At 39.0% G+C, this 27,798-nt stretch overlaps 1 protein-coding gene across 1 annotated transcript in view; it reads left to right on the forward strand.

Annotated features, from left to right (window-relative positions):
* The window catches only part of LOC150076146 (calmegin-like), a 308,067-nt gene that overhangs the window by 18,998 nt on the left and 261,271 nt on the right, over positions 1–27,798 (forward strand). Inside the window, exon 2 of the mRNA XM_090387267.1 lies at positions 10,833–10,946. Within this exon, the coding sequence (XP_090243393.1) occupies positions 10,833–10,946 (114 nt within the window). The remainder of the gene's footprint in view (positions 1–10,832; positions 10,947–27,798) is intronic.

The following is a 27,798-nucleotide window of genomic DNA, read 5'->3' on the forward strand; positions in this document are numbered from 1 at the left end:
CTTCTAGTCTTTACATTTTTCTTCCTGGCAGTTAACTTCAAGCTTCTTTCATCTCTGGTTTATTATTTTTATTATTATTGTTCTTATATTATTTCTCCGTGATTGGGGGTTACACTTCGTGACGGGTATTGCTACTAAGTACACAGGGTGGTTGTTGTTATGTGTGGTGTTACTGTTGGTCGAGGAACTCTCTGACTGTCCTACAGATAATCCGGATTGCGACTTTCTGGAGTTCCTTGTAGGTGTTTGCTGGGAGACCTATTGCTGTTATGTAGGGTCTTTGGCACCATATTGTGGTTGACACGATGATCGGGATGGTCGTTACTTGTTCCATATGCCACATCTCTTTGATCTCCTGTCTTAGGTTCGTGTACTTCCTGATTTTTTCCCCATGGATTTTCTGCAGGTTGCCAGTGTTGGGTACCGCTATGTCAATCAGATAGGTAGTCTTTTCCTTCTTGTCCACAAGGGTTATGTCCGGTCTGTTGTGCTGGATTGTTCTATCCGTTATTATGGCGCGGTTCCAGTACAGCTTGTGGGTTGGGGTCTCTAGTACTGCCTGTGGTCGTACTTGTAGTATGGTACACTTTCTTGGGTTAACTGGTATTTCCTCGCTAGCTTCTGATGTATTATCCTTGCTACATGGTCGTGTCTATGAATGTACTAACTCTGAATGATCACCTTGCACCTCGCGGTGATGTGTTGGATCGTTTCTGAGGCCAGGTGGCATCAGAAACGATCCAACTTATAATTTCTGTTGTTGATTACTTGGTCTTGGATGGCGAGCATGAATCCTTCAGTCTCGGGAAAGGGTGTCCCGCTCGTGAGCCATGCATTGGAAGCAGTTTTATCTATGTGATCTTGATGGAGATCATTGTGGTGTCTGCCATGGAGTGTCTTCTCTTCCCATCTTTCTAGCTTCGTTTGTACCTCCTTGTTCATAGGAGACTCCTCGCTTAGGTTGAATGGGGTATACTGCTTGTGTATCTTTCTTCTTTCTTATGGTCCGATGGAGTGCTGCTCTGTGTTTCTGAAGTAATCCTTCAGGTTAACTATCGCTGTCTTCTGTTGCTCAATGAGGTCTATCAGGCTCCTTCCTCCTCCTTTTTCCCGGGCAGTCAGTCTCTCCATGGAAGATTTCGGGTGGTGTTGGCGCCTCTTGGTCATCATTGTCCTTGTCTTTCTCATGATATCTTCCAGCTCGTTGCTTGTCCAGTCTATGACCCGGAAGGAGTATGTTACCACTGGGACTGCATAGGTCTTTATGGCTTTAACTGTGTTCCCTCCACTCAGCTTGCTTTCAGCAGGCTTCTGAGTCTCTGATGGTATTTTTCGGTCAGCAGGCCTTAATTTCCTTGCGTTGTAACTGCTGAGCTTGCATCATCCCCAAGTATTTGTAGGCATTTCCCTCTGCCATGGCTTCGATCTCTTTACCAGGCTGCAGCTGGTAGTTTCAGTTGACTAATTTTGCCTGGGTCTTGCATTTGTCTAGAGAAATTTCATCCTAATATCATTGCTGAATTCTTCGGTGATCTGGAGTAGTTGCTGGAGGTGCTTCTCGGTTCCCGGGTAGAGCTTGAGGTCATCCAAGTACATCAGGTGGGTGAGGGTGTACAGGTTTTTCCTTCCTTATTTGAGGTTATATCCGTACTTGCTACTGTTGAGCATTTCGGATAGCGGGTTAAGTGCCAGACAGAACCGCAATGAGCTCAGGGCATTTCCCTGAAAGATTCCTCTCCTGATGGGGATTGGCCTGGTTGTGATGGTTTCTACCTTAACGGTGGTACTCCATTTCGCCGTCGTTTCTCCTAGGAAATTTGTCACTATCGAATTGACTTTGTAGATCTTCAGCGCCTCTATTAGCCAGCTATGAGGCACGGAGTCGAAGGCCTTGCGGTAATCGATGTAGGCTATGTACATGTTGCGGCGCTTCTTGTAGGCTTGCTCCATAACAGCGGCATCTATGGTTAATTTCTCCTTGCATCCTTTCTGCTGTTCGGCCATTATGTTCTGGCTCTCCAAGTGGTCTGATATCTTCCTGGTTAATAGCTGCTCAGGATCTTGTACATTGTTGGGAGGCAGGCGATTGGCCTATATTTCACAGGGTTTCTTGTATCTTCGTCTTTAGGCTTGAGATATGTGATTCCTTGAGTGAGAAACTTCGGGATTGTCTCTGGATGCCCTCGGGAAAGAGCGACCCGCTCGTGAGCCATGCATTGGAAGCAGTTTTGTCTATGTGATCTTGTGTGGAGATCGTTATAGAGCTCCCAGAGGAAAATAAACAACCGAATGTTCGATCAGGACCAAAGAGGCTTCTACAGGAATCTCGGAGAAGACGGAAAAGAAGGGAACGGACCACCCGAGAAGAAGACGATTGAGGAGTTCTGGGGAAACATATGGGGCAGGGAAGTAAGATATAACAGCCGAGCTCCAAACATAGAACTAGAACGAAAGAAAATCATGAACGTACAAGAAATGAGAGGGTGGGAGATTCAGGAAGAAGAAGTGAAACAGACGATCAAGAACTCTCACAACTGGCGAACTCCAGGAATAGATAATGTCCAAAACTATAGGTACAAGAAGCTCACTTGCACTCACAAGCACCTGCCAGAGTCGGTTGTTTATTTTCCTCTGGGAGCTCTCTTTGTATCGGCGTAGTCTCTTGCTGAGTGCAAGGAGGTTCTGCTTCAATGTGTCCAAGTACAGTTCTATTCTCTGATTTTTTGTCTCATGTTTTCTGTGGTCGCGGAGAGTAGTCTGCGTGTGTAGCACAATGGTATTGTCACCGTCCTCCCCACACCGAGTGGAAAAGGCCCGTGTTCGAATCCCATCGATGACGCGAGGAACTTTAATGGGCTTTATTTTTTTCATTCCATGGCTGGTTAGTCGGTCTCAGGCGTAGATAGAAAGGTTTTTTTCCCCAGGAAACTGGGGTTTTTTCGTCCAGCAAAACAGGCAAATCGACCAGAGAACACACGCAATTTACAGTCATAATACATACATGAGTATATGTAAGAGATTACGGGTGGGCTTAAAATAATAATTTGAATTTGAATTTGTGGTCGCGGAGATATCTAAAGCTAAGAAAAATGTTCTAACACAGTTGATTGGTATGTGGCAACAGAGATGGGATCTGAGTATAACTGGGGAGGTGACTAGATTGTTCATTCCAACGGTTACATTTACTTATGATAGTAACAACAAATGTTTTTTTCCTTCTAACTTCATTGATTTTAACTGACCATGGGTCATTGAATTTTAAACTACATTACTTTAGTCTAGTCAGCTCTCTCCTTTATGTACTTGCGGTCCACCTGAGATTTGGAGTCATTTGTTATATGACTGTAGTTTGTATGTTGAACATAGAAAAAGGCTAAAGGTGCAGCCTTTAGCCTTTCACAGCCTCTAAATAAATTAAAGGCTGTGAAAGTGATCTTATTGCTAATCAGGCTAAATTTCAAGTACTGCAAGAGTTTTGTGTAACTGTTTTTCAACGGAGAACACATTGGAATAATTTAATTCTTAATAATTAAGATTTGGTTATATACACTTTGATTATCTATGTGTTGTTTTTTTTATTATTATTTATTTATTTTTTTAGTTTGTTTATATATTTTTATTTTTATTATTATTTTTATTTTTTTATTATTTATTTATTTATTATTATTTTTTTTAGTTTGTTTATATATTTTTATTTTTATTATTATTATTATTTTTTTTATTAGTTTATTTATTTTTTTGCTGGCTCTCAGGTGTGGGCAGCCTGGGAGCGGGATCGCTGGCACCCATCCGTATAACACTACTTCCGGTAGGTGTGGGATTTTGGTGCATGAGGCACTGTTAAAATAGTAGACCAGGCCTAGTACCAAGTGACTAGGGTTGGATATTAGGGAGCAGCTGTCCAGGTGTCAGCTGCTCCCCAGTGGCAAAGGGGCCTGCTATACAGGTCTGTTTCGCAGAGGTTCTGCACAAATTCAGTTTATCAGGTGCAGATAGACGGAAGTCTAGGTGCCACCTTAAATATTATAATAATAATAATAATAATAATAATAATAATAATAATAATAATAATAATAATAATAATAATGTGGACGCTGTCTCTCTTGAGGATGCTCTTCACTTTTCCAATTAACTTCTTACTCCTATTGCCCCGTTGGTACTGGGTCAATTGGCCTATCTTGACTCTTTAATTCTTCTATTTTCTGCTGAAGTCTTCTTTCCCAAGCTGGTGGTTCCTTCTGTTTATTGTTCTTCTTCTGCTGCTGCTGCTGCTGCTGGTCTCTTGCATCTCTTCCATTATTCCTCGTGGCTGCTACCGCAGCACAATACACGGCTATGTGGATGGCCTCCAGTGTTGCACCATTGCTGTCGAGGTAATGCAGTATTATGTGCCGATTCAGGTGATCCGTGACTCTTCACAAGGTTCTATATGGCCTTTTCTTCGGTATCACGTAAATCTTTGTGGGGTCCATTCCTTCGAATTCTGTTAGGGACTTCTTCCACTCGTCCTCTATTCTGGATATCACAAACTCGTCTGTTTCCACTTTAGCTGCTGTGGGTTGTATTTCTCCTTGCTCTCCCTCCTCTGTTTCGGTGGTGGTATGTTCTTCCTCCTGTGGTTCCATATTCTTTAACCTTTGTAGTTGATCGCTCACGTCCTGCTTGATTTTTTCCAAGATTGCAGGAGCTATCAGGTTCTTCGTGATGATGGTCCTTCTCTGTTCCGCTGTTCGGTGATCTGAATATCCAGGAATCGCTCCAGCCACTTTGTATGTAGTCTCGCCCTGTATGTTGTCATATCGGTTTCCAGCTTCGTTATTTCGTAGTATGCTTGCATGATATACGTATTCATTTGATGCTCCACTTCATGCATTGGCGTTTTGTTCCATCCTGGGTGGTCACTAGCGCAGTTGCGCAGGAAGCACTTCCATTTAGTGAGGCTGGATGGTCTTGCCCTTCTCTTGTGGTAGCCATATGGGGGACAGCACCACTCGCTCCACTGTCTTCCTCGGGAGACCGTCTCTGATATTTCGAACCGACCCCTCTGCGGCCTGAACACGAGTGACTTTATTCTACGCCACACTCGATGCAGTATGATTAATATTATTATTATTATTATTATTATTATTAGCCATACAGTGCAAGGAAGCCTGAGGCTTATTCTGCACTAGGCAAAAAAAAAAAAAAAATTCCGAGTTACCCTTATAGAGAGAGAGAGAGAGAGAGAGAGAGAGAGAGAGAAGTATAAGTGAATCGCCAAGAAAGAGAAGAATGATGAAATACACCTCAGGACCCTGGGTGTGCCAAGCCCATACCCACCAGATGTGAGCTTTTCTCTATACAGCCCTGCTGCGTAGCACAGTTGGTAAAATCGCAGTTCTCTCCACACACCAGGTGGAAAAGACCTGAGTTCGAGTCCTGTCGTTGATGAAGAATTTTAATCTATACAGTACGAAGATTACACTATAAGTGCAGTGTATTAAACTATACGATACAGCATTTGGATAAGACAACAATATTATACTAGGGCCACCCGTAATTTCTTACATATAACTATGTATGTATTATGTCTGTATATTGAATGTATTATCTGGTTAGTTTGTCTGTTTTACTGGACGTGCCTGAGACCGTCTAACTTAGCCACCGACTGAAAAAAGCCCATTAAAGATCCTCGCGCAATCGACTAGATTCGAACCTGGGCCTTTTCCACCCGATGTGGGGAGGACGGTGAAAATAACACGGTGCTAACGCACATTCCATTTATTTTTTCCATTTATTTGTACACACAATTATTTACAAATTATATACAAAACTTACAAAGAAGATATATATACAATTTTATATACATTTGCATTATCATTATAGATATATAAAATACTAATTGAACGCCTGTTCTAGCAGGATTTTATCAGTAGAGCTAAACTGGTCGCCGCTTTGAAGTCCGAATGACAAAAATATTGGAGAATATTAACAAAAAACTAGTGAAAAGTGTTTCACGCAGACCAGAGGCTTTTTTAAAGGTAAGCTTTCAGCGAACTTTATTAGTTTTCTTCAGTGCCGAAGGTATCGGCTAGCAGGGTCTTGCCTGGGACACGTTTATTAATACTAATTGAACGCCTGTTCTAGCAGGATTTTATCAGTAGAGCTAAACTGGTCGCCGCTTTGAAGTCCGAATGACAAAAATATTGGAGAATATTAACAAAAAACTAGTGAAAAGTGTTTCACGCAGACCAGAGGCTTTTTTAAAGGTAAGCTTTCAGCGAACTTTATTAGTTTTCTTCAGTGCCGAAGGTATCGGCTAGCAGGGTCTTGCCCGGGACACGTTTATTAAGGTACGCCTATTTTACAAATCATGAAAAAGAAGAAGAAGAAGAAAAAAAATATATGTATATCCTTAGTAAAGAAGGCTCCGAAAAATCTTTCTTCCTGGGTCGCGAAAATACCCTGATGCGGCCCTGGTTTTCTTATATATGAAGGTCATTTGCAGATAGTTTCTGGGCATTAATCGTAGGGTAGAGTATTAGAAAATAATATTTTGTCTGTCATGTCACTTTTTGATATTTTTATCTCAATCTTATTTGTTGAGTAACATATGTATACATGATGGTAAACATGGATTCGGTCCTATTAACATGCCTATGAGGCATTCTAGAAAAAAAATGTACAGCCCAATCTTAGCTATGCACTCTTAAATTAGTTCCATACGTTGTTTAATTCTAGTTTAGTTGTTTGTAGAAAAAAAATATAATTTGAAAAAAAAAAAAAAAAAAATTGGCTGTATTTTAATAACATTTGAGAGACCGCACTGGTGTAACTTGTTACTTTTTCTTGATCAATTGCAAAAATTAAATGCACTAAGTTTGTAGAAATTAGCTGTCCCCAAAGTCTGCGTTGTAACAAAGGATTTTTCAAAACGATGGCGATGAACTAAGGTTATTTCAGATAAACAAGCATGATTTCAAATGTCAAAAATCTCCACTTTGTTTCGAATTTACAGTATTCGTAATAATCCACAGCCTCGTAATAATTCACAGCCTCTAACTAAATAAAAGTATTTAGTTAGAGGCTGTGAAAGTGATCTTATTGCTAATCAGGATAAATTTCAAGCACTGCAGGAGTTCTGTGTAACTGTTTTTCAAGGGAAAAGACATTGGAATAATCTAATGCTTACTCATTAAGATTTGGTTATACAGAATACACTTTGATTATCTGTGTTTTTTTTTTTTTCTAGTTTGTTTATATTGTATGTATATGTGTTTGTGTTTGTGTGTATATATATATATATATATATATATATATATATAATCTTTTTTTTTTTCTTTTTGTTGACTCTCAGGTGTGGGCAGCCTGGGAGCGGGATTGCTGGCTCCCACCGGTATAGCACTACTTCCGGTGGGTGCGAGATTTTTGTGCATGAGGCACTATTAAAATAGTAGACCATGCCCAGTACCAAGTGACTATGGGCGGCCATTAGGGAGCAGCTGTGCAGGTGCCAGCTGCTCTCTGAGAGAGAGAGAGAGAGAGAGAGAGAGATAATCTTTAATTCCCTTCACGGCCAAAAAGCCAGGGGTTGGTGGCGAACAGATGTGCCATACAGGTCTGTTTTGCAGAGGTTCTGCACAAATTCAGTTTATCAGGTGGAGATAGACGGAAGTCTAGGTACCACCTTAGACATAATAGTAATAATAATAATATTCGTAATAATTCTAATTTACAGTATTCGTAATAATAAAAAATAAAAAAAAAAACTTGCGGCTAGGCCTGCACCACAACTGAAGAATAACAGTAAGTTGAGGTGCCCAGAGAGTGCAGTGCAGAAAGTAAGAGTCGAATAAATGAGATGAGAGCTAGAAGAATGAATAAAAGTGTAAGCGTGTGAGAAAAAGAACACAAACCATAAATGCTACAGTTAAATACACACTAACCCTAGTTTTAATTAGTATTTAAATTTACACTACACATCATTGCATCCCCTCCTGGTGTGTGCGAAAAACATGAATTAGTTGAATGGAAAAAAAATAAAATATATATATATATGTAAAAAACTTGGAAAAAAATTATAAAATAAGAAAAAAGTATTTAAAAAAAATAAATAATAATAAAAAAAAAAGAATGCAAGTAGAGTGAGAATGTAGATTATGAATGAAGTAAATGTGTGTATCTCCCCCCCTCCTTGCCTGGTGGGTTCCCACTGCCAACTAACATATCCCACCCCTGGAGCGGCATGGGCAGCTTGACCTTCATACCGGATTCGACACTGCTTGGATATGATACCGACGAAGACATTCTGCGGCTTTGCTGCCAACACGCCATTGGCGATCTGAACTGGATACCTAACCTGGTTCCCTTTAAAACCCCATTCCCAGGCAGGGGAGGGAGGAGGCGGATCTCTGTCTCCTCTCCTCCCTGCCTACCCTCCATACTTCACCTGGTGGGCTTGTCTCCACTGACCTCTTTGGGGATGCCTACTCTATCGTCCCTATTCTTCTGTCTGTTTTCCCCTCAGTCTTCAGTCTCCCCCCCCCCCCCTCTATCACTAAATCGACCGAGTACACCGGTGTGTACTCGGTCGATTTAGTGAGATTTAACAATGCCGCCAAATTCTAATCAACGTCTAAATTATACGGGTTTTGTGTAAATCTCTAAGACAACTAACACTATTAGCTTTTATCTAGCGTATAGCCTCACATGTCTAAATTTAAAAGCATCAAAATTTTCCACGACGTATTAGGCCTTTAACACATCTCTTTAGCGTTAAACCCCAACCAGCGATTTCCTAACAGCAATCCCATTATGTATTAATGTCAAAATCATAAAATTTTTTTTTTTTTTTTTTTTTAGGTCCTAGCCACTGAAATCCCAGGAAACTAGGTGGCAGGACCTGCCAGAGCAATTTGTTGTGATACTGGATACACCAGGCTATCCTCCACGTGGCAAGGTATGGGCAACGTCGGGCCCCAATACGGACTTGGTGACCAATAAGCCGGACAAACAATGGGCACAACATATCACACTGCACAGACACGGCCCACACACTTTCAAGTCTCTGGCTTGACTGTGTACTGTCCTCGATACAGCGAAACACACACGGAGATGGGAGAAATCCCAGGTGCCGTCGGACACGAACATACCTTATATTCGCAATAATCCAGACCAGGAAAGCTCCTCTCTCACCCTATATGTTTTATTTGTTTATTTTTTTATTATTATTATTACTATTATTTATTTAAAAAAAAATTTTTTTGCGTTGTCGTTCTAGGAACCCATACTGGATTGGGACTTCCCTGGGCCAGGACAGTCCTTCTCCTCTTTACTCTTTCCCTCTCTTCATCTTATACAAGTTTTTATATCCTTCCTGGGAACTCATTCCCCAGGGAGGAGGGCGTGCAGATAGTAGGGGAGGCCTTGCCCTCCTTCTGCTAGGGACGAGTACCTGGAGGAAGTCGTCCAGGTGATCACTGCTTCCAGGTAGCCAAAAGGCCAAAATACAACATAACGCTACAGAACACATACGCATAAGCTCACAAACACAGTTTTTCTTTCCTATCACTTTCTCCCGTGCGGGATGACAAACTTTTTTTTCTCTCTCGCCTTCCTTTTCATCTATCTTCATCCACCATAGGATATTCCTATGCGGAATGAAATTTTTTTTTTACACGATACACGCTGGACTTACCTTGACAGTCTGTAAAAATTGAACAGAGCGACGAGGTGGAGATGAATTTTGTTCTAGGAGCCGCCCATACAAAAACGCAAAAATAAATAAAAAATAATAATATTCGTAATAATCTGGGAAAGTTTTGGTACAGGGATATTTCTTGAGTTAATCAGGGAAATTTTCTGTAGAGGGGGTTGGTTACCTAGTCTAGAATATTATGTGGTAGTTTTAAGGAGTTTGGTGGGAATCTGCAGAAAAGTGAGAAATATTTTAATTTCTGTTTTTTTTTTTTTATTCGGTTTTCTTATTCGTAGTAGTATACGCAAGGTAATAGATGTATTTTATAGGATATATTTTGAAATGAAGCAAGAGTTAGTTGAGAAATCACGTTTATTCGAATAGCCAATGGCAGTCTACCACGCTAACTGAATGATACGACAAATTCGAGGATATATGTAACCGTAAAGTGCCTTATATACAAATTTCTTTTTCAGTTTATGTTTACAGTGGGTTCACTATTAATGAGAGGTGAGCTTTATTTTTTTATTAACTGATACATTTTCAATTGTGGAATAAAATTAGTTGGGGGTGTGGTGGATACCAGAAACAATTTTCGTTGTGCCGGTATACCCGATTTCAGCTATCAAAACTATATACTGTATTCACATATATCCTCTATACTTTTCACATTCATCAATATTAATTAATATATAGGAGAATTTTTTGTTCGGTTGAGTATGATTTGATGAAGAAAAGCATTGCGAGGAAAACAGAGAAAATGTTCCATTTTCTTATGTATAGATCTGGAACATTCCATGTAATGCCAAACATTTGTGGAACCTGAATTTCGTAAATAACCGCAAAAATTTTCATTTCATTATTTATGAAATCGACTTGCGTATACTAAGACTCCTTTTTAACATTTTAAATAAATATTTTAACTCGTATCAGTTTAAAATTGTAGCGGAGTTATTTTAGTGTATTTTATTTTTAGTGCATTATCTCATTTTCCAAAAAGGTTTTCAGGCGTTTTAATCTTTTTAATTTGTTGAAATGTCGAGTATAATTTCTTCTCTGTTTATTTGATAAAAGTTAATTCAATTAAGGGTGGAAACGGTTGAGCATTAGAGCAGAGGAAGTCATAGTAAAAATCATTATTCTTATTGTTCCTAAGCATCAAAATAGTCTTTTATTATCCTTATTTTAAATTGCATCTAGTATTGTTTTCTAAACTGATTTTTGTTGACGTGTTTTTGCTAAACATTAAAGTATTGTATATCGATAAAAGGTTGGTATTTTTAAGGATGATTACGTTGTAAACTAGCGACTTGAATTTGTGTATTCAGCATGCGAAGTTTTCTTTTCGCACAACTTAATTTAATAATTGTTAAATTAAGTCTCTGGCTTGACATAATTTTTGCATAATTTAAATCTTTAGTTAAACAATAGTTAGCTTTATTTAAGAGCTAGCAAGCCTCTCTCATTGCTGGAAAAATCATTATTTATAAATAGACTAATTTATGATAAACACTTTGAAACTTATCTTTTGGTTCGGGTTCTTGTTGACTTACCTGTTTATTAATTTTAATGAAATGTTAGTTCATTAGAACAGGTTCTATATGTATATTTTTTTAATGCGTACTCTCCACTATTACTTCTTAGTCCATTTGACAAGTATCCAACTTAATGAGATTGGTCAAGTTAATTGCTTTTTTTTTTTTTAAGTATGTTTGCATGTTACCAAAAGTCTTTCATTACTTATGCCTACACAGTTAAGGTAATTTACGTCTTTTAATTCTGTGTGTGTATTGTGTATAGTCTTTTACGTCTCTTAATTCTGTGTACGTTGTGTATTTAATTTAATAGTGTAGCAGTAATATTTGCTTTTCTGGTAAATTTTTTCTCCTTTCCTTGTTTTTGTATGTGCTGTCGTGATTTTCACATAACAGGTTGTTTGGCAGCAAGGTTGTATTAGACACATTTTAGGAGTAACTGTTGGAAGTTTAGGGAGGCTTTTAAGGGAAAAAAAATTTTTTGCTTAAAATTTTAGTTTTTGATAACATTGTTTAGTCATAAAATATTAGAAAAATATAATGTTGATTGTTAGCAAAATATTAAATAAAACCTTGGTTATAAGCAAAAGACTGGCATAGTAAATAAGGTGTATCAAAAAGTTCGGGGATAGATTATTTTACAATTGTGGCTTCATGGCAAGTTGCAACTTATTCGGACTCTCATTTAGATATATTGATGCAAGATTTACTCGTTTAACTGTAGTCAGCACATGTTTTGTAGAAGGTGTTTGTGTTTTGTTTGCTTTTTAAAAAGTGATTTATGAACCAGTGAATTTGCATTGAAAAATTCAAATTCACTTCTTTTATGCAAATTATTTAGAAACTGACAAGGAACTATTAGCAATTCCAAAGGAAGCCTATCAGGAATGATTCCAGAAATTAGAAAATCATTGTAATCGATGTGTGTCAAGGAAATTTCAGATTTTGGTGGAGATTCCAAATAGCTGCTAAGCTTCATTTTCTAAATGATTTTTTGATTCCTCAACTTCTTGATCACACAACATTGCAAAATGTATATGCAGATTACGACATTACAGCCATTAGGTACATTAATACAAAAAAAAAAAAAAAAGGTTCAAAATATTTTCAATCACCTGTTTCTCTGATCATCAAATTTATATAAAAGAATGTCCATATTGACTGTTTTGTATATTCCTTCTCAAATGCAAATTGGCTGTTTGTCAATGGCAGACAATTTTTGTGGATATACTTTTGTAGTTAAAAATTATGTGGATTTGCATGTAGCAGTCCTGCAGCCAAATTTTCTTGAGGTTGGCAATAAATTATAGCAATATAGCCTCATAGTAAACTAAATCTTTATAACCAGAATTAAGGACAATGGATATCTAGGCTAATTCACAACAAAGTTTGAAAAACATCAGTTATCAGATATTGCTAGATGACATGTTGAGAACATAGATGCAATAAAAATTTGATATAAAGGAGGTGTTAGAATGTCATAGCTTGGGATGCCACTAGCTAGTGGTATTTAAATTTATGTACATGATAATTGGAAATTCCTATTATCTCCATCCCCAGTGAATAATTTGTTGTAAATGTACAGGGGTTATCAATTAATAATATACAGCTGGCTATAATTATTATTTTACAAATGTGTGTTTATATACACATGTGGGGGCACACACACACACACACACACACACATGCAGAGCTCAGTTAAAATATGAAGTGCATTCTCATAAAATTGAATGTATGCTGACTGAACATGTAAATTCTATGCAACTTGCCAAGCTACATTCCTGAAGATTTTCAAATAATTTTTTTTTTTTGCTTAAAATCAAATATGAATAAATACAATTACTATATATAGCTGATTAACTAATCCTGTTTGGAAAAATCTTTCAAAGAAAGCTTATGAATTGCCTCTTTCACCTTAATAATTTCTCTTGACCATTTTGAGCATATAGCCTCATAGTAAACTAAGTCTTTATAAACAGAATTAAGAACAATGGATATCTAGACTAATTCACAACAAAGTTTGAAGAACATCAGTTATCAGATGTTGCTAGATGTCATGTTGAGAATGTAGATGCAATAAAAATTTATGATATAAAGGAGGTGCTAGAATGTCATAGCTTAGGATGCCACTAGCTACGTATTTGAATTTATGTACATGATAATTGGAAATTCCTGTTATCTCCATCCCCAATAAATTAATTTGTTGTAAATTTACGAGGACAAGGTGTGTTTGTTTTAATTGCAGTCTCCAGGGTTTCCCCTACATACCACTGTAGCATCTGAAAAGACAAAAAACCAAGGCTGGCAAGTGTAAGTATGTGTGGTGTTGCGTTGAGTGCTGGCAACTTTGCAGCCAGGGGGCAGGGGACCAATTGTCCCCTGACTCCCAACCTTGGCCACGAGGAGGTGCACCAGGGACAATTCTTCTTCAATAGAACCTTTATCTCATGGCTATTCCCAACCTTGTATTGTTTGGTATTACAAAAATGCAAAATGGGATGACCTGCGAGACTTCTTTTCCTTGGTTGGATTACTGTTTCAAAACTTCTGATGTCAACGTTTGCTCAGATCGTGTCAGTGAAATTATTCTTTCAGGAATGGAATCCTTTATCCCACACTCCACTTTAAAATCTCGTCCTTTATCTAAACCTTGGTTTTCCAATAAATGTGCCAAGAGAAGAACATTGCATATCGTAATTGGCTTGTTTTTGATTCTTCAGTTTCATTTTCTGCCTACACCAAAACTTGCAACAATTGTAAAGCAGTTATTAATCAGTCCAAACTAGAGTTTGAACAGGCTAAGAGTTCTTGCCCTAATGGCAGCCGAGCATTCTGGTCTCTTGCCAAAGCTATTGGACGCAACTTTTGCCCATCTCTGCTCCCACCTCTGTCTAAACCAGATGGTTCTGTTGTCACTTCGGCCAAGGATAAAGCTGACCTGTTAGCATTCCATTTCTCGTCCAACTCATGTATTAATGATCTTGGTAAAAGATCTCTCACCATTCCCAACACGCTCCATTCAATGCCTCCTGTGGTCTTCCGTCAAAAGGATGTCAGAAGGATTTTGACGAATCTTGATGCTAAGAAAGCTCCAGGTCCCGATGGTAGTTCTCCACTTGTTCTCAAAACCTGTGCTCCTGAACTTACTCCTGTTCTTTGCCACCTTTTTTCACTTTCTTATTCCAAAGGTGTTTTTCCTTCTGCTTGGAAATTTGCTTATATATTCAGCCAATTCCTAAAAAGGGTGACAAATCCCTCCCATCCAATTATCGTCCCATTGCAATTACTTCTACTCTTTCTAAAGTAATGGAGAAATCAATTAACTGCCAACTCTTAAACTACCTAGAAACCTACTGCCTGATCAACGATCATCAGTATGGATTCTGTCAGTGTCGATCCACTGGTGATATTCTGGCTTATGTTACCCATTTATGGACTAATGCAATGGAAAACTTGGTGAAACGCAAACAGTTGCTCTTGACATCTCAAAGGCTTTCGATAGTGTTTGGCATAAAGGTCTTCTAAGCAAGCTCCCAGCTTTTGGTTTGCCAACTGTTGCAATTGGTTATCTAGTTTTCTCTCTGATTGCTCACCGAGGGTGATGGTAGATGGCTCTCTGTCTTCTAACTTCTCCACTAATGCTGGTGTCCTCAAGGTTCAGTTTTTACCTCTTGTGACTTTCTTCCATTGACTGGAAATCCTATCCATAGTTTTTCAATCAGCATCAACTTCTCAAAAATCTGCTACCAATTCCTTAAATGCTGATCTCCAGGTAATTCTCCAGTGGGGCAAAGACAACTTAGTTGATTTCAATCCTTCTAAAACTCAGTCTCGTCTTATATCTTGCAAAAGGATTCTTGTGCTCTTATGCTTATCTTTGGTTGACACTCAGATTTCTAGGCAAAATGATATTTCTCTTTTGGGGATTACCCTGACTTCTGATCTCTCTTGGCATAAGCACATTACAAATATTGCTTCCTCTGCATCTAAAAAACTTGGTTTTCTCTTTCGCTCTCAGCATTACTTTTCTTCCAAACAGCTGTTCACTCTTTACAAATCACAAATCTGCTCTACCATGGAATGTTGTTCCCACATCTGGGGTGGTGCCCCCAAAACCTCTCTCGGGCTTCTTGATTCCGTTCAGAAGAGTGCAGTTAGGTTAATTAGATTAATCTCTAACAGTCTCTCCACTCGTTGTCTCATAGACGTACTGTTTCTGCTGCATGCCTCTTGTATAGATACTTCCCTGGGCACTGTTCTTCTGAATTGGCTTCTATAATTCCCACTCTCTCTTTCAAAACGGTCCAAACATGTGCCGCCACCAGCCAACATCCATTTACTGTCCAACTTCAAACTCACAGAACCAACTTTTCATCTTCCTCATTTATTCATTCAACTCCGTTTTCTGGAACAACCTTCCTTTGTATGTATTTTCTGAAGATTACAGTCTACAGAAATTAACATTAGTAGAGGCATATGATGCAAGAAAGCAAGCTTATACAGCATCAGCCAAAAAAAAAAAACCACTCCCATTTCACCCCTCCGTTCGTTCGAAATACCTGTTCAGCTGACCCTTAAATTTATTTAGGCTATATTAGGCATATACAATCTACAGCCTGTAGATAGGAAATAACATTAACAGCCAAATGTCTTCAAAAGAAAAAAAAAAATATTCACAATAAATGTCAGCAGCAAGAAAACATTAGTGTTTTCGACACTATCTTCTAGAACGAAGTTTCCTGAAAGTCAATACCTTTTTGGTCTTGTACATAGTCATTAAAATTCGATACATATAATGTATATCATTAACAGAACTTATTTTCCTGCAAGAAAGCCATTAACCTCTCATAAACACAAGATTTAAATTTTCAACAACAGTTCTTATGTACAACTTACAATAAAAGACTTAGTGAAACTTAAGCCAGGAAAACCTTAACTCTTTGGTGTGACACCCCATTAAGCATTAACATTTACATTGCACTTTTGTCTCCTAAACACACTACAGCAAAATCAGAGAAATACAAGAAATTCTCCCTTGTTTCCAGGAACTGTGGAAAATCAGTGGGACTATATACATTTGTCGCAATCTGTAGCTGATTTCTAACACCTGAATAGTGGTTGCATTCTATGATTAAATGATCGACTGTCTCAACAGCTCCACAAGGGCAGAGAGCGCGATGCGGACAATCCAAGTGCATTTAATTGGGAGTTTATACTCCCATGACCCGTAATCATAAATGTGACATTTAAGCTGGGGCAAAACCATTTTAACTGCTTAGTGTATTCAAAGACATTAGGAATAAAACTATATGTAACCCTGCCCAAAAGAGCAGCATTTCATTCCAATTGCCAGTTTCGCATAAACTCAGATCTTAATCTAGCAGCATCCTCCTTTTCAGATAAATCCATGTTCAATGTATAGTTACCAATATTAGCTGGGGATCCCTTTGGTGATATAATAGATTCTGCAGTATTATTTAATAGTAAATAGGTATTTGGCCATTCAGAACGTGCAGAGCAACAATAGAAACAGGTCTACATGCTCTGGAGGTGGCAAGAAGGAAAAAATGCTGAGATTGGATAAGATATTTTTTTACCATGCTATTAACCATCCTAAAGCCCCATGCACCTGATGCATAGCATATGATAGGCAAAAAGAAACTTTTAAAGTATAGCTTTAATGTACTTGAATTTATACCCCAAACATTTTTACTAATTTTCCCCTCTTAAAGCCCTAATCTTCTTCAAAATATACTTTACATGTTGAATGAAAAAGTTTATGATCAAACATTACTCCAAGATATTTGCACGTTCTTTCTGGTTTGATGCTTTCATTATTAAGTTTAACAACAAGCAGTCTGTTTAGATTTAAGTTGCCCTTAAGAAGCTGTTTGTTTTGGGAACTGAAATAACTAGTTTGTGCACATTGCACCATCAGTTAAGGTCATCCAAGATGTTATTTGAGTTTTGCTCTAGCCTTGAGTTTCCCATAATCAAAAGGGCCAGGTCATCTGTGTAGGCAATCTTACGGACATTGCCATGATCAGAAGCTAGCCACCCATCAAGGACCATGTTCCAACATATCGGACCAAGTACGGATCCTTGAGGGCAGCCACGAGTAACCGGTCTCGTGTCTGAGCAAATGCCCGAGGAGACAACAAGGTTTCTGTTGTTGAAATAATCTGTAGCCAACCGGTTCAAAGGAGCTGAGACCCTGGCCTCCCGAATCCTCGCCAGGACACTTTGCCATCACAGGGTGTCAAAGGCCCCTTTGAAGTCCACAGAAAGACTGAGGACGTATTTAGGATTTGAAGCAGAAACAGTATTTATTGTTGCACTGATTGCATCCATAGTACACCTGCCCTGAATGAAACCAAATTGAAAAGAAACAGATGTTTCTGGAAGTAATAATAATTTTTAAATCTTGATACAATTAGCTTCTCTAGTACTTCCCTAAAATGGGGAGAAGCGCGATGGGGTGCTACAATGTTGGTTTACACACACACACACACACACACACACACACCCCAGTTAACATGAAAAATTAAGCTAAGCTATACATACGATCTAGTTATTACATTACAGTACATAAGGACTCCTTAAAAAATCAAGCCATATGAAGTGCATTCTCATAAAACTGAATGTATGCTGACTGAACATGTAAATTCTATGCAACTTGCCAAGCTACTTTCCTGAAGATTTTCAAATAATTCATTTTTTGTTTAAAATGAAATATGAATAAATACAGTTACTATATATAGCTGATAAACTAATCCTGTTTCCAAAAAATCATTCAAAGAAAGCTGATGAATTGTCTCCTTCACCGTAATGATTTCTTTTGAACATTTGAAGCTCAGATTATTGGAAGGGGTACTGAGATTTTATTATCATTAGCATCCCCTTCTTCAGTTTGTATTTGAGACTGCAGGGTTGTTAATGACAGTAATGGCAGTGTGCTACTGCAACAGGATCTAGATACCGTATTTCCCCATGTATAAGATGCACCTTAATTTTGGAGCCTGAAATTTGAAAAAAAATTTATTACATAAAGTTATTGAACTCAAGTGTTATTCATCATAAAATTCATACAACTCCTCATCACTGTCAAAACTCCCATCCATTAGCTTGTCCTCATCTGTGTCTGATGACGAATCACTGTCTTCATATATTGCCTTGTCCTCAGTTCCATCTATGGCATTTGAAATGCCACACTTCTTAAATGACTTGACAACGATCTCAATCTTGATATTATCCCAGGATCTTCTCACCCAGGTACAAACTTCTCCTATAGTTGGTTTCTTCACTTTTCCTGCTGGTGTCAAATTGTCTCCAGAAGACTTCATCCATTGGTTCCATTTGTCTCTCATGGCAGCTTTGAAGGGTTTGTTAATGCTGACATCAAGTGGTTGGAGCTGGGATGTCAAGCCTCCAGGTATGATAGCAAGTTTTGTTTTTTGCTCTGGAGCACCAATAGGGCAGGTTTGCATAAGAGCCCACTTGGTCTCCTGCTCCAAACTTTCTCAAACCAGATCTTCATCCCATCCTGATCCATCCAACCCTTGTCATGAACGTGGACAATCACTCCTCGAGAAATGTCTTCTTTTGGCATTGTTTTGCGTTTGAAAATCAGCATAGGAGGCAGCTTGGTTCTGTCGGCACAACAAGCTAGAACAACTGTATAATGGCTCTTTTCATGTCCACTTGTCTTCACAGTTACAGTTTTCACCTTCTTATCAACAGTTCTGTTACTTGGGACATCAAATTGAAGGGGGATTTTGTCCATATTTGCAATCTGTCCCAACTCAAACTGATGTGTCTTCCGACATTGAATGATAAAACGATGAAATTCAAGGACCTTCTGCTCATAGCTTTCAGGCATCTTTTGGGCCAGTCTGGTGCTTGTATGCATGCTTAGTCCATTCCATTTTATGAACCTGAAGCCCCAATTGTGTCCTTCTTTGAAATCAGTAACTTCCTTTTCATCAGCAATTCTTGCCTCATGCTGAACCATCTTTGTGGACACAGGAATTCCAATTGCCCTTTGCTCTTCAATCCATATCTTCAATTCCCTCTCTAAATCAGGCCATTTTGCTTACTTGCCTCTCATGGCCTTCTGCCATGGCGTTTTCAGTAGGGTTTCTTCTTCCCATAGCCAGTCTCGGATTGTTTTCTCAGTTGGAGGAGGACCAAACTTACGTTCAGCAGCACGATTTCCATTCACTTTTGCAAACTGGATCACTTTTAACTTGAATTCAGCACTGTACGAAAATCATTTCTGGGCAGAATGTGGCAAAACGTAACCTAACATACCGGTAACAAGCAAAACAATGAGCGCAAAGACAACAAGCAGGAAATGCAAGTAAAAAAAATCTACAACCACTGTATAAGACGCACCCAGTTTTTAGACCCCAAATTTTTTGAAAAAGGGTGTGTCTTATACATGGGAAAATATGGTAATTTGGGCAGATGGGCTAAGAAGTGGCAACTGAAGTTTAACCTTGACAAATGCAAAGTACTGCATATGGGTAGAAGTAATCCCAGAGAAATGTACCAACTGTTTCATTTTCTACACTTAAGGTGGTAGAAAATGAAAAAGACCTGGGAGTAATTGTGCAGTCAGATATGAAGTTTTCTGAGCAATGCAGACAGGTCATGGGGTTTTGTCAATGATATATAGGAATTTTGCTAGCAGGGAAAAGGAGGTGATTGTCCCTCTGTATAAGGTAATGGTCAGGCCACGCCTTGAGTACTGCGTACAGGTCTGGAGGCCTCATTTTAGGAAGGATGTAGATTTGCCTGAGTGTATCTAGATAAGGGCAACAAGATTGGTGAGGGGAATGAAGGGATCCTTTTACGAAGAGAGGCTTAAGTTCTGCAAATTGCAGTGGCTGGAGACTAGCCACCTGCGCGGTGATCTGATTGAGGTGTATAAGACCTTGAATGGGTTGAGCATGCCGAATTCTGATGGGATCCTTCCACTTGTTCAGATTATGAACCTAAGGGGGCATAAATTCAAATTAAGAAAAGACAGATGTAGAATAGATGTGCGGAAATTTGCCTTTAGCCAGCGGGTGGTTAATTGCTGGAACAAACTTCCATCTGTCGTTGTGGAAGTTGATAGGTTAAATCAATTTGAGGAACTGGACAGGCATTTGGAGGGAATGGTGTTTTTTTTTTTTTTTTTTTTTTGGCTGATGTTGCATAAGCTCATGCACTTGCTTTCTTGCATCACATGCCACTACTACTCATTCGAATTCAAGCCATTGGTCCTGCAACTCACTCAAGTCAAGTCATTAAACTCCAGAAGCTTATCACATTTTCAGTATCCGCTTCCAGGTTAAGGTGTTTCACCCTATCTGAAATTTCCTTTTTTGACATTTTTCTTGCATTTTTTGGAAATGTTTGTAGTTCTTGAAAGATATCAAGCAATCCATTATGAAGTGGTGTTAGAAGAAACTTTACCTGCAATTTGTCCATAACTAGAGTTATGGGGTATGACATTCTTTCTGCCATAAGGATGTTATACCCCATTACCTTCCTCCCAAAACTGCATAAGAGTTGTTGCTTCCTTCCCTCCCATCAGTAGCAGCGACACTGAGCTTGGTTCTTTCTCAAATAATGCTACTTAAAGGTGGAAATGGTCCTTTGATCTCTTAGACCTCTTTTACATTCCACTAATTACAGCATGTACCCTCACTTTGTTTTTCTCTTTTCACTCATCTGAACCACACAGTAAAAAATTTTTTTTTTACAATTTATTGTTCTGCTAAAACTATGAAAACTGACAATGCATAACCAGAAATGTGCTTGAGACTGCCAAAATGAAAGCAAAACCTTTGTTTTAGTTCAGCTTTCAGATTTATAAAGTATATTATCTTTTGGTCGGTTTAAGGTGTGCTAGTTTTAAATAAATTTTCTGTTCATACTCCAGAAGATCACAGGAATCTGGAGTGCTCAATTATGGTAGTTGTTTACTGGGATGGCATTATAATATGCCAAAGATATAAAACTGTATGTAAATGTATATGTACACAGTACTGCCATAAATACTGTCACATGTGTTACTTCATGTAGCCACAAAATAAAGACAGGAACTCAAAACTCTGTTGGTTTATTCTTGAACACCCAACAAATGAAGCAACAGAACACTTATTCAAAATGCCTACCTTGTTTTTTACACAAGACCTCAAACGTTCCAGCCATTCATCAATAGAAGTACGCAAAACATCCAGTGGGAAATTGGCCACAGCATGCTCCAATGATCTTTTCATGCTCTCCAATGTGGCAAGCCTTTAACCACAGACCATACCTTCCAAAATAGCCCACAAACGGTAATCAAGTGGATTAAGATCTGGTTCATCAAATGGTAGGAGGCCATTTGTCATGCTTGATGAACTCAGGCACATTCTCTGTCAGCCATGTTTGGGTAATCTTTGCCTTGTGGGCAGGTGGTGAGTCCTGTTGGAAGATCCAGTGCTGACCATTGAAGAGAGTCTGATTGAGGGGTTTCACATGCAGCTCCAGAATATCATTCAGGTACACCCTTTCACCGGTTTTCACCCCTGAACACAAATGCATCTTTGTTGCACATTTGTAGGAAAATCCCCACCAAACCATCACTGATGCTGGATGATGATCTCCTTCAACCCTTTTAACGGCCTGACATGCCTCTGCATAGCTATGGGCATACACCTTGTCATTTTGACCATTGTAACTCTCCTCAATAGTAAAAATCTTTTTATCTGTGAAGTGTATCTGTCGATAATTACCATTTTCGCATACTGATGCTGTGGTGCCTCCATTCCATCAGAGCTGGAGTTACGAACTGTCCTGTTCTCCTGCGGTAGGCAATCATCCCTAGATCACTTTTGATTATGTGTGATGTCGATCTTGGTGATAATCCCATTTCTCTGGACATGATTTTCTGTTTTCGTAGGGGATTCCTATGCATTCTGTTCTCCACCGCCTTGATAGCTGCAGGGGTCCTCACAGTTCTTGGGTGTCTGAACTGAGGCCTATCATCAATTCTCTGTTGTTCATTGACATATCAATTGCTCTGTAGACAAATCTTCGGTTTATTCGAAGTGATTTCAGAAGTTGAAAATTGTAGGTGTATCATGTCCTGCCTTATGAAGACCTATGTTGACTGTTGTTGACAGGAGAGACGGCTTCTACAGGGATGGGATACACTTAAATAGAAAGGGTGCAAGAATATTTGCTGATGATATTGAGGCAGTGTTAGGTGGGTCAGAAAACGGCTAGCGTGGAGGGATACACAGACTAAAAGGTTAACAGTGGCTGCAGGCAGAGGCAGAAGTGATTCTTGCAATGCTTCTATTAGAATGGGTAGCAGACTGGAAAGCAAGGTAATGGAGATTTCCAGGACTGCTGGGAGTCATAGTGGAACAAGTAAATACCTGGGCTATGTTAGGGTGGCTAGGAGCAGGAACAGGTGCATGTATACTTGCATATACACCAATGCTAGGAGTATAGTTAATATATTTGATGAGCTTGAAGTGTTAGTCAAGGCATCAAAGGCAGATATTGTTGGGATATCAGAGATGTGGTGTTACATAGATATAGGCAGTGTAGAGTTAATATTTGGAGAGTACAATGTGTATAGGAAGGGAGCAGGGGTTATGCTGTTAGTTAAGAAACACATAAAATCTAAGGAAGTGCATCCAATTGATGTTGAGTCTGTTTGGTGTGAAATAAGCACTGGGAAAGGAAAAATGAGAGTAGGTAAAATGGTATAGGCCTAATGAATCTGATGAGTATAATGAACAATTGTGCAGAGAAACAGTGGGTCAGTAAATCAGAATGTCTTATAATGGGAGATTTTAATTTTCCAGATATTGACTGGAACTTGTGGGTTGGTCATTCGCACACTATCAAGAATTTTGTGGATTTATTGGATGACAGTTTTTCTACAGCAACATGTTTGAGAGGCAACCAGAGGGAGTAATACTCTTTGTCTGATTATCAGTAGTGATTCTTCATGCATTAAGAATCTGCAGATAAAGGAACCACTGGGCGACAGTGATCACAATGTATTGAGGTGGGAATTATTTAAAAGTGTAAGTACCATCAAGGCTAAAGGGAAGGGCTTTTACTTTTGTAAAAGTGACTACAGAGGTCTCAGACAGTTTTAATTTCTGTACAGTGGGATCAACTGATGTTACCAACAGTGAATTTTAAATGGGAAGCCTTCAGGGACTTAATTTTTGAGGCTTCTAGACTTTTCATTCCAACTAAGAAATACTGTTCAAGGTTTAGGCCTAAATGGATGTCAGATGAAGTAATGAGGCTAGTGTCAGAGAAGAATGAATGGAATGCATATAAAGTATCAGGTGATACAGAAGCCTATGGCAGGTATAAACTAGGCTGTAATCAAGTCACAAAGGAGGTTAGGCAGGCAAAGGCAGATTATGAGAAATCTTTGGCAAAGAATGCAAAGAAAAACACAAAGGAGTTCTTTACTTATGTAAACTCTAGAAGGAAAGGGATGAATCAGATTGGACCACTTAACTTAGATGGGTTGACTATTGATGATCATGCTCAGGTAGCCGATAAACAATGAGTATTTTGCATCTACATTCACACATGAGGAGTTATTCAATGAGGGGAGTGCCAGAAGTTTATCAAATGCTAACAGGGAGAAGTTCGACATAAGGAAGGCACCTGGGATGGATGGGATCTATCCAGTTATATTAAAGGAGGCAGCAAAGGAAGTAAGCAAACCCTTAGCCATAATTAGGAGAGCTTCCTTGGACTCAGGGGAGGTCCCCATGGACTGGAGGTGTGCAAATGTATCACCAATTCACAAAGGAGGTTCAAAAGGTGCACAAGTAACTAGAGACCTGTTAGTTTAACTTGTGTTCCAGGGAAAATAATGGAATCGCTGGTTAAAGAAGCATTGCAGGATCATCTAGACAAGACTGCAGTAATAGTTAAGACACAGCATGGGTTTGTCAAAGGGAGATCTTGTCTGACCAATTTGATTGCTTACTATGATGTGGTCACAAAGGAACTGAATGCCAAAAATAATTTTGATATCATATACTTGAATTTCAGGAAAGCTTTTGATACTGTTGCACATGGAAGAGCGTTGCACAAATTGGAGAGGTATGACATCAGGGGTAAGCAGGCGCCTCCGTAGCCAGGAGCAGCAGTGCGTAGCACATGCTTCTAGATTAGACCGGGGTTTGAGCCCATGACCACCAAATACGGAGGATGCGGAAAGGTCAGTGAATGACCACCGCATATCCCCCGAGCAACATGGCTTTAGTTGCTAATGCTCCTAAAAACCAAATAACAAACAGGGTAAACCTGGCCATTGCCTTATTATTATTAGCCCTATGGTGTAAGGAAGCCTGAGGCTTATGATGCACCAACCAAAAAAAAAAAATTTCTGAGTTACCGAGAGAGCAAGAAAGAGAAGAATGATGATGATATCCAGTTCAGGACTCTGGGTGTGCCATGCCCATACTCAACAGATGTCCGTGAGGTTATACAATGGGATAATCACCTCCTTATCCCTGCTAGAAATTTCTGTATATCATTGACAAGACACTATGGTCTACTCTTGCAGACCATCTCCACTTCTCACAATACTTCATATCTGCCTGCACAATTATCCCCAGATCTGTTTCATTCTCTACCACTGTCAGTGTAGTCCCACACAGTTGATACATTATTCTGGGGTTACTTCTTCCCATATGCAGTACATTACATTTGTCAATGTTAAACTTCAGTTAACACCTTCTGCTCAACTTTTCTAGATCCTGTTGCAGCTGCAAACTGTAATTAGTGTCATTAACAACCCTCCCAACCTTTGTATCATCTGCAAACTTGGACATTAAGCCTGACATACCATCATCAATATCATTAATAAATACAGAAAATAACAATGGACCCAACACTGAACCCTGAGGGACTCCACTAATAACATTAGTCCATGAAGAGCAGTGTCCATTGATTACCACTCTGACTTCTCGCACTCAACCATCCCTTTATTCATAGCAGCAATTTGCCTCCAGTGCCACACTACTCCAATTTGTGCCACAGTCTTCCATGTGCAACATTATCAAAAGCCTTTCTAAGATCCAAACAATTTTGATATATATGATATCAAAATAGTTCTTTGCATTCAGTTCCTTTGTGACCCATCATAGTATCCAATCAAATTGGTCAGACAAGACTTCCCCTTAACAAACCCATGCTGTGTCCGAGCTGTAACTGAAGTCTTGTCTAGATAATTATGCAGTGCTGCTTTAACCATTGCCTCCATTAATTTCCCTGGAACAGAAGTTAAACTAACTAGGTCTGTAATTACTTGTTTCCTTTTGATCCTCCTTTGTGAATTGGGATTACATTTGCATATCTCCAGTTTATGGGTATCTCCCCTGAGTCCAAAGAAGCTCTCATAATTATGGCTAGGGGTTTGCTTACTTCCTTTGCTGCCTCCTTTAATATAACTGGATAGATCCCATCCACCCCGGGTGCCTTTCTTGTGTTTATCTTCAACAGTTTCTCCTCAACTTTACTCCCAGTTATTTCAAGATTCTGTAGCTTACTGCTAGAGTTGAATACACCTCTGGCATTCCCCTCGCTGAATAACTCCTCGTGTGAATGTCGATGCAAAATATTCATTTAGTTTGTTAGCTACCTGAGCTGGATCATCAACAGTTGAACCATCAATATCAAGTGAACCAATCTGATTCATCCTCTACCTTCTAGGTATTGCATAAGTAAAGAACTCTTTGCTGTTGTTCTTTGTATCCTTTGCTAAGGATTTCTCGTAATCTTCCTTGGTCTGCCTAACCTCCTTTGTAACTTGGTTACAGCCCAGCTTATATCTATCATAGGCTTTCGTGTCACCTGTTAATTTATATGTATCCCATGCATTTTTCTTCCCTGCTACATGTCTCATTAGTTCATCTGACATCCATTTAGGCCTAAACCTTGAACAATATTTCTTAGTTGGTATGAAAAACCTAGTAGCTTCCAAGATTAATTCTTTGAATGCTTCCCATTTTGAATTTGCTGTTGGTAACATCAACAGTTGGTCCCACCGTATAGAATTTAAATACTGTCTCAGACCACCGTAGTCATCTTTAAGAAAGCAAAAGCCCTTCCCTTTACGCCTGATGGTAGTTACCTCTTTGAGTAAATTCCACTTCAGCACACTGATCACTGCTACCTAGTGGTTCATTTATCTGCAGATTCTTAATGCATGAAGAATCGCTACTGATAATCAGATAATATAGTAACACAGTAATGATGATAATCAGATGATAGTTAACATAGTAACAAGTTAATAACAGTCTAGTCTCCATGGAATATTCTCCATGAATTTTGTACTCCTATATTTTCTGCCATGTGGCCTTCAAATTTGTGGCCCGTTCAATCTGTTCTTTGCAGTCTGTCATCACATCCATCCAAAGATCCATTTCATCCTAAAGGTACTCTGGGCTCACCAGTCCAACTTCGACACTCATGTCCTCGAGCCAGTCCATCACAATGCAGGCTGTATACATGGAGCATTGCCCTGCTGATATAAGTATGAACTTACTCCATTGTGTTGCTATAATGTAACTCATGCATTGTTGTCCATGATATCTAGATAGACCTTGGTACTCATGGTTTTGTCCAAAACAAGCAACAGTCCCAGCACAAAGCATGAAAAACATCCCCAGATCAATACCCAGTTTGACTGCCTCTGTTGAAATTCATTGCTGGGATGATATAGTCTGGCAAGTAGCCCTTTCTGGAGATCCACTATGCCCAGACAGGACCATCAGGCTGGTAGACTATATATGGTGACTCATCACTCCAAAGCAAGTTTTCTATTTTCTATTGTTAAAGAACTGCAGTCTTTATACCAAACTAGACAGTACCTGGTATTAGTTAGAGGTGATTAGTGGCTGAAGACAGTTACGCGACGGTAGTAACTCACGTGCTGACGTGTCCAAATTGGCTCACAGAGGGACTGCGTGGGATTGAATTTGATGCTAAATTCTCTACAATGCACGTATCTGTCTTTTAATGGCACTTGTTGTGCATAATGGCCGTTAACTGCCGTTGTGCCTCAAGACATCCAGTAACAACAACAGCCTGTGTGGACTGCAACAATGTTAACCTTAATTCTAAATGAGCAGTTCTTTGTAGGGCTCTCCTGTCAGCTTCTATTTGCAGATCACATCACAAATTGCTGACCTAGGAATCTTTAGTGCTGAAATCTTTTTCATAAGAGCATATTTATAGTTGGCTGACAAGTGACACTTGGGTACAATGTGACCAACTTTCAATGGAGTGCTGTCCGGATATTAACTGTAGTGCAGACTGACACATGTATGAGTCGGTCAAACAGCATCAGTATGTATTGCATGTATCATTAGATTTGCAGTAATGTGAGACATTAGGTGTATGTTTATACAAAGCACCTTGTGACCTATCTTTAGGGGCAAATATCTTAATGTGGGACACCTTCAATTCACTCATTTTTGCCACCATTGGAAAGAGCAGGTTTTAAGCAACAAGAATCATGGTTTTTCAGTTTTGTGCCTGCTACTTAAGGCCTAAAAA

The sequence above is a fragment of the Mastigoproctus giganteus genome, chromosome 13, assembly GCF_048544385.1.
Source record: "Mastigoproctus giganteus isolate SK-2022 chromosome 13, ASM4854438v1, whole genome shotgun sequence".
Classification (NCBI taxonomy): domain Eukaryota; kingdom Metazoa; phylum Arthropoda; class Arachnida; order Uropygi; family Thelyphonidae; genus Mastigoproctus; species Mastigoproctus giganteus.